Source organism: Equus caballus, chromosome 1 (genome assembly GCF_041296265.1).
Source record: "Equus caballus isolate H_3958 breed thoroughbred chromosome 1, TB-T2T, whole genome shotgun sequence".
Taxonomy (NCBI): Eukaryota; Metazoa; Chordata; class Mammalia; order Perissodactyla; family Equidae; genus Equus; species Equus caballus.
In genome coordinates this window covers 30,167,645-30,175,562 of record NC_091684.1, presented here as the reverse complement: position 1 = coordinate 30,175,562, position 7,918 = coordinate 30,167,645, and the positions used below count along the sequence as shown (strand labels likewise).

The following is a 7,918-nucleotide window of genomic DNA, read 5'->3' as shown; positions in this document are numbered from 1 at the left end:
TCCTTCCTGTCCTTGGCCTGTGAGCCTACACACAGGCAGGGTTTTCTTTTCTTGAAAAGAATCCCAGCCTCAACTGGCCTTAGCAGCAGGTTAGGGCAAAGACAGAGATAGGGTCGTGCTCTGTGCTGGTGGTGCTGGTGGTGGTGGGAGGGGAGGGCAGGCCAGGGCACTCGCCTATTGTGGGTCTGGATTGGATGCTTCCACTCATTCATTTCCTTTTAATTAACCTGCATTCCTAGAGGAGAAATATTTATGTTGGCTCCCATAGAGGCAATCCGCAGACTGGAAAGAAGGGGAAGAAAGCCTGCCTTAGCAAAACAATATCTCTAAAGAGCTCAAGAAGAGAAAATAGGAGAACAAAATGCCATTAAAATAGCCTTCTACCCCCACTGGAGTCAATGAAAACTTCATTTCACATGCTAATCCCTCACTCCGCCCCCTTCTCTTCTCACAACACCTTTTCCGAAAGTGTTTGGGAAAAGTCTTCGCAGTCAGTACACAGCTCCCTGCAGCTCAGACTTCTCCTTGTGTTAGTTCAGGGCCCCAAGTGGGGCTCTCACTCCAGCAGCGGCTTTTTTCTCCCCCCCTGTAATTTAAACAAAGACTTCAGAGTTCATCAACCTCCCACTGAAATTCACAGCTGCTGAACAAACTAATCCCCTCTCCCAGCTTTTCTTCCCTTCAATGGGCTCTTGGCTTCAAAGACACTTTGGGAAAGGACTTTGCTGGGGCTCACACTGCTTCATCAATAGAAGTTAGCGCAAGTATTATCTGAAGAGCAAGTGGCTTTACAAACAAATACTGCCTAACAATCCCTTCCTCCCAAACACACACATCTAGCCTGCAGACATGATGGGATCTACAACAGGATTAGAGACAGTAGCCCCTGGCTTCACACCCAGCCTCTTTGTGTGCCCTGAAGTGGTGTGGGGAAAACCCTGGAGCTGCACATCAGGCACGGATGGAGACAGACAGACAGACAGACAGACAGACACACACACACACACACACACATACACACACACAGCAGAGTGGCCACAAATGTTGCAAGGAGAGAGGCTTGCAGCCTAATTCAGTGACACCCTCCTTTCTTCAACTCTCTTGACTCCCCATTTGTCCCCAAGCCTCTCCCCTGCCTTAATAGGGTATAGGGAGCAAGAACAAAGAGGACTAGGAAGAAGAGAGATAAGGGCAAAATAGGACCCAGAGGAGAAAATAACTGGGAGATGACTCAGGAAACCAAATCAAAGCAGCTTTATTGCAAATTAAGTCCATCTGTGCTTCAAACGCAGCGTCCAACCATAAAGGTGCAGCTAGAGAAGGCAGCCCTGAGAAATGCTGGGGCTGAGGGGCAGAAGGGCCTCCAACCCTTGAGGAACAGCGCTAGGAGAGAGCCTTTCCTTAATATGGTTCCTCTTCCAGAATTGGGCTTATAATCACAGAATGCATGGTCTAAGGCCTTGGGCCAGTGCGCAAACGGGTCAAATCGGGGGCCGTTCCCCACTGGTAGTGCACCCCTGCCACCTTCCACCTAACTTGGCTCACCCTTAATAATGCTGGCAGCTGAGAAGTTCCCTTTAAAAAGGGTCAAAATTCCTTCTCTTAGTTTTGCTCAGCACCCATCCCTCATGTCCACGACTTGTTCAAAGAGTAAACAACAGTCAAATCTATCCTAGTCTCCATGGCTCAGAGAAATATGGACCTGGAAACATGAAGTCAGAGGCAAGGAGAAGGTAAGGCTCATAACCCACAGAAAGGGAAAAACAAAAGACCCACAAGATGGGTACAGCAGAGGTAGACTTGGAAGTAATGATCCTGCCACCCTCTCAGAAGCCACTTAAACAGAATATCCCTGGAGGAGAAGACACCCTGCTCCAGATCCAGGAGCGCAGTATTAGGGACAGTGAAGAACTAGCTCTACACTCTGCTCAAAGGCTGAGAGAGCCATGGGCAGCTCCTGGCAGGCCAGGCATACAGGGGCAGAGAGCAGGCCCTCTGCTGGTTTGGAGCCAAGCCTACAGCATCAAATACCAGGCAGCAAGGGAAGAAGGTTGGGAAAAACAAACAGAATCTGTTCCAAAATTCTCCTTTTCCACAGGGAGAAGTGAAGTAACAGTAGAAGTGGCCTCCTGGCAAGAGAGACTGCCTGGTTTACACATGCAGCTTATGAGCAATGGTGAGGACAGCCTTCAGCACAGGCATGAAGCTGGAGACCTCACTGAAGCTGCTGCAGCCCACCACCTGGGCATGCACTGCGAGGCCCTGCTCAAAGCTTCCTGCATCCACACATCGGGCAACCTCGTGGAGCCCAGCCAGGACATGAGGCGAGAGCTGTAAAGGGATTGACCCTTAGGTTAGTAAGCCCAATCCAGCCCCTTCCCCGGCAGCAGGGAAGAGATATGAGAAGACTTAAGTTCTGGAGCCCAGTCCAGACAAGATGTATGTATCTGGTGGGGAACTCAGGTCAGTGAGACCTAGGGGAGGGGACTCTGGGCTCCCATTGGCCATGGGTGATGGTGGAAGGGCAGAAGGCAGAGCAGCACTGTGAAGTGCACTTACTGTCCCCTCGTAGAGCTTCTCATATAGACATTCCAGACGTCGGGCTGCCTCATCCAGCTTCCGTTTTGTCTTCTGCAGGGAGGGAAATGGATTCTGACTCCAGCCACTAAGATTAACACTACATAGGACTATAAAGAATCACAGTATATTAGAGCTAGAATGGTTTAATGCTACTTCTTTCATTTCACAGAGGAGGACTGGAGGCCCAAAGAGGGTAAGTGACCTGCTCAAGCTTGCACAGCCAGTGAATGAATGACAGGTTTCCTTACTCCTGGTTTCACCCTCCTTCCAGTCCTCTCTGCTGCCTTTCCAAGAGTTAAGTCTTGATACTATTGGGTCCAGCTACAGAGGAGCTGGACTTCAGAAGCGATGACCCCTCCCCCCACTCCACACGGACATCAAATAACTATAAGATACAGACAGCATGTCAAGGGACAGTGAGAAAAGAGTCACACAAGGAACAGGGCTATAGCTAAGGGGTCTGGAACCAGCTCGGGTGTAAGGGGGGCATTGTGGTAAACGTTCAGACTTACTAAGTCAGTGGCAGACAGGGAACAGCGTTGTAGAAGCGCCTCAAAACTGGTCTTCAAGGGCTGATGCTCTAGGGGCAGCTCCTTCCTTTCTATCTTCTTGGGTAGCCGTTGCTGAAGTTGCTGAACAAGGAGCAGGGAGATAGGAGAGACAAGCAAGCCGGCTTCCCTAAGGACCAGTCCTCAGTGACTCAGTGTCACATTGCTCCCACTAGAGCACAGCAGAGTGGCGGAGAGGGGCTCTCTCCTCTGCAGCAGGGACACTTGGTATCTGCCCCTCCACTCATCTCCTTCAGCTCAGAGTCGGCCTCCACCCTGAGGAATGAGGCCCATCCTCATGCTCCCTGCTCTTCCACACCCAAGGAAGGCCAGAGGTTTCCAAGGGAGGGGAGCACATTGTTCTTGTCACCTGCAGGCTGAGTTCTCCTGGCGCTCCAGGGGGAGCATGGCCCATACCAGCAACAGGGGGCTGGGAAGAAAGGACTCCTTGTGGCTGAGGGGCGAGGCACATAACTGGAGCTGTAATTGGTGTTGGGGGCATAAATGTCTCTGGTAACTAAAGAGAGAGAAAGAACGGCACGTGAGTCTGAGCTGAGAGACTCTTTAGGCCCTGGTTTGAGGGAGTGGCAGAGATTACAAGTGAACAAGGGGACAGAAGAGTAAGTGGGGAACTGGGAAGTGGGGAGACTGGTATATGTACGTAAGAAGGGAAGAGGAGGGGACCGAAGGGAAGACAATGAGTGGAGAAAGAGAGAGGACAGAGTGCAGCCTGAGAATGGGAAGGACTGGGCTGCATTCTGCAGGGAACTAGAATGCAAGCCATTGGTGAATGTATGAGGGGGTGGGCGGGGAGAGATGCACTGACCTTTTTCCTCTGGAGATTTCCCCTGGGAGCTGGAGAATTTTTCAAGGAATCTTGAGGTCCTGTATAGTACAAAGATAGAGGTCTTAGGGGCATAGTCAGGAACACTGGAAATTTTTGGTCTGAAGGACAGCAAAATTATTTCAGTTGGAGTCCATCACACCTCCCTCTGCAGACCAGCCATACACTCAGTTGACATTCTGCAACCCAAGGGTCCCCAGTTCATTGGCTTGAGGAAGAGACTCCCAAGGTAGTAGTGGGGAGGGGAGGAGAGACAGGCAATGACCTAGACAAGGGAAGCCATGGAAGGAAGACTGACCTGGATAAGGAGTCAAGATGCCAGTGGTTGGGAGGGTGCTAGAGCATGGAGCTCCTGGCCCTCCTGGAGGGTGTGCCACAGGAAAGCTGACAGGAGGGACTGGGGGTTGGGAGCTCACAGGGCTGAGACCTGGTGGTCTCACAGGAAGCAGAGGGATCAGTCGAGGAGTCTCAGGCAGAGAGGCAGAGCCAGGCTGCATGATGTCTGGGGGTGCCACAGGAGGAGGTGGACCCGGAAGAGGCCATGTTCCAGGGAATCCCATGGGGTTAAGATCTTGTGCCCTTTGACCTCTTAACAGCTGTGGCTGAGATAAAGCTGAAGTGGAACAGAAACAGGTCATTTGCCACCAAACTTCAATGTGGGAGAGACTCAGAGCATATCAGGGAGGAACAGGGCAGCAATAAAAAAGAAACTCTAATAATAATAAATGATTAATACATGTGTGTGGAGATCCATCATTCACAAAGTAGTTTTAACTATATTCCTTATTAGACCCTCAAAACAATCCTGTGGGGTTAAAATGACCAACATAACAACTACTCTCATTTTTCAAAAGAAACAGAGTGGCTAAGTATATTGCCCACAGGATAAAGCCAGTAAGTAATAGTACTGGGAATTCAGACTTCAAATTCCAAGCTCCTCTCACTAGATAGATATAGCGCTTCCCAAATCCAAGCTGGCCATGCCAACTGTTTTCCTCTGTGCTCTTCCCAGACAGACCTTCATTCAGTCACTCACCAGGCCTTACCCTAGGGCCCAGGGGCAAAGGCTGGGCTGCCTGGGGCCCAGGTACCCTGTAGTCACTTATATTCTGCATTCTGGAGCCCTGATAAGGGCTAGGATGGGAAGGTGTCAAGGGCATCACTAGTGATGACTGAGGTGTGAAAATCCTTGGCCTTTGAGATGGAGCTAGAACCTGTGAAGAGAAAAAAGGGTCAGCACTTGGAAAGGAAAAAAAAGGTAAGTAATTGAAAATAGAAAAACAGTAGAGAAAATGAAACAAAAAGCTAGTTCTTCAAAAAGAAAATCAACAAAATTGATAAATCTCTATAAAGACTGACAAAGAGAGAAGACACAAGTCATCAAGATCAAGGATGAAACAGGGAATATTACAACAGACCCTGCAGCCATTAAAAAGATAATAAATAAAAACCACAAATAACTTTACATTCCTAAATTTGACAACTTAGAAGAAATGGACCAATTCCTCAAGAACCAAAAACTACCAAAACTCAGCCAAAATTAGATAACCTGATTAGTCCTATAACTATTAAAGGAATTAAATTTGTAATTAAAAAGCTTTCCTCAAAAGAAATCTCTAGGTCCAGATAGTTTCACTAAAGAATTTTACCAACACTCCAAGAATTAACACAAAGTTTAGACAACCTGTTTCAGAAAACAGAAGAAGGAACATTTCCTAAGTCACTTTATGAGGTCAGTACTACCCTGACGGCAGCACCAGACAAAGACAGCACAAAATAAAACTACAGACCAATATTTCTCACAAACTTAGACACAAAAATCCTCAGCAAAATTTCAGCAAATCAAATCCAACAGTGTATATAAAAAATAATATACTACAACCAAGTGGGATTTATACCAGATCATACAAGATTGGTTTCATATATTTAAAAATCAATCAATGTAATCTACCATATCAACAGGCTAAAGAAGAAAAATCATTTGATCATATAAAATGATGCAGAAAAAACATCTGACAAAATTCACCACTGATTCATGATTCAGTACACTAGGAACAGAAGGAAAAACTTCCTCAGCCTCATAAAGAACGTCTAGAAAAAGCCTAGAGCTAATATCATACTTAATGGCAAAAGATTGAAATTTCCCCCCTGAGATTGGAAACAAGGCAAGGGTTTTCATTCTCACCATTCTTATTTTAGTACCACAACAAGGCTAGAGAAAGTAATTAAACACATAGAGATTGGAAAAAAAGAAATAAAACTGTCTCTATTTGCAAACAATATGGCTGTCTACATAGAAAATCCCAAGGAATCCATAAAGAAATCCTAGAACTAATAAATGAGTTCAGGAAACTCATTTCTGAACACTGAAAGGTCAAAGGATATGAGATGAACACACAAAAATCAATTGCATTTCTATAACTGACAATGAACAAGTGGAAACCAAAATTAAAAATGCAACACCATCTGACTTCAAATTACTCAAGAAAATTAAATACTTAGGTTTGAATTGAACAAAACATGTCAGGATCTATATGACAAAAATATGAAAATTAAAATCCATGCAAGGCAATAGTGCACATGCATGTCTGCACGCACATAAAATCACAGATGCACACACGTTTGTGCAAGCACACCTGGCTCTGGAGAACGCTTGCAAGCATTCTCTCTACACAGCCAGGAGGCTTTGCACCCGTTTGCAATTAGGCGCGTGCCCTGGTCGGGGATGGGGGAAGGAGTGGAGGAACCAAGCACACGCATTTTCTTTCTCATTTTCCCCCTCTCCCCCAAGACTCTCTTTTCCACTCAAGTTAATACAGGCAGAGATGTCAAGGATGACCAGGAAGAGGGGAACATCAAGATTCCCTGAGCGCAGCAGTTCTCTGGAGCTGAAGGACCTGCGCTACCTCCACCCCCTCATAAAAAAAAAAAAATCCATGCAAGGAAAACTTTATAAATTGGACCTCATAAAATTTAAAATTTTTGCTCTGTGAAGGACCCTGTTAAAAGGATGAAAAGACAAATTCTTACATAGCTATACACACAAACACACACACAGGAGAATATGTAAAACTGGTGAAGTCTGAAACTACACTATGTCAATTTCTTGGTTTTGATATTGTACTGTGATTGTCTGGGACATTGGCATGGGGTAGGATGGAGTTGGGATGCATGAGGCTTCCCAGTACAGTTCTTTGCATCTTCCTGTGAATCTATAATTATTTCAAAATAGAAAAGAGAGAGGGAGAAGGGGGAGAGAGAGAGAGAGTAGGGAAGGAGAAGGGAGATGAGGGAGGGAGAGGGAGGGGGAAGGTGGGGGAGGGAAGAGAGAAAATTAGAGTGGGAATTAAAAGTGGAACAGGTTGAATCATCAGAGCTTCTTCCTGATACCTCCATCTACAATCTCCCTAGGATTTTGTTCCCTAGCCCCTCTAGTAGGCTCCTGGTGTTACGAGTTAACATAAGTTAACAGCACCCTGCCCATCTGGGGACTATGGCCAGGAACCTGGAGGTCAGTCCCACCACTTCACACACTCATTGAAACTATCGCCAATTTCTGTCAATTCTACCTACTAAATATCTTAAATCCAACCTCACTCTCCAGCTTTAGGTCATTCATGTCCTCATTATCTCTTGCTCTGGCCTCCTAACTGCGCCCAACCTTGCCCTTCCTAGACACACAGCTAGCCCTTCTGCTGCATAAGACCATTCAATAGCTCCTGACCACCTTCAGGGTCAAGTCTGAGCTCCTGAGCACAGAATGCCAGGTCCTTCCTGATCTAACTCTTACCTGTTACCCCAGCTTCATCATACTCATTCTGAATATTCCCTAATCTGAATATTCCCTAAACTTCCCCTGCCCCCCAGAGTAAAATGTTTTCTTCTGTGTGATCTCATGACAGCTTAACCCCAATCATGGCATCTATGAATTCTACTCTAATTATTT

At 46.5% G+C, this 7,918-nt stretch overlaps 1 protein-coding gene across 37 annotated transcripts in view; it reads right to left on the bottom strand.

The window, feature by feature from the left end:
- Nucleotides 1–1,239: 1,239 nt before the first annotated feature.
- SEC31B (SEC31 homolog B, COPII coat complex component) overlaps nucleotides 1,240–7,918 on the bottom strand; it is a 30,228-nt gene continuing 23,549 nt past the window's right edge. For 24 of the 37 annotated variants that reach the window (XM_014733075.3, XM_070222731.1, XM_070222743.1 and 21 more), the window contains 7 exons: nucleotides 5,009–5,186; nucleotides 4,271–4,585; nucleotides 3,955–4,013; nucleotides 3,499–3,645; nucleotides 3,093–3,212; nucleotides 2,560–2,631; nucleotides 1,240–2,331 (listed from right to left, as the gene is read on the bottom strand). In XM_014733075.3, coding sequence (XP_014588561.1) covers nucleotides 2,152–2,331; nucleotides 2,560–2,631; nucleotides 3,093–3,212; nucleotides 3,499–3,645; nucleotides 3,955–4,013; nucleotides 4,271–4,585; nucleotides 5,009–5,186 — 1,071 coding nt within the window. In that variant the 3' untranslated portion in view covers nucleotides 1,240–2,151. The remainder of the gene's footprint in view (nucleotides 2,332–2,559; nucleotides 2,632–3,092; nucleotides 3,213–3,498; nucleotides 3,646–3,954; nucleotides 4,014–4,270; nucleotides 4,586–5,008; nucleotides 5,187–7,918) is intronic. The other 13 variants (XM_070222779.1, XM_070222789.1, XM_070222794.1 and 10 more) reach the window with 1 other exon arrangement.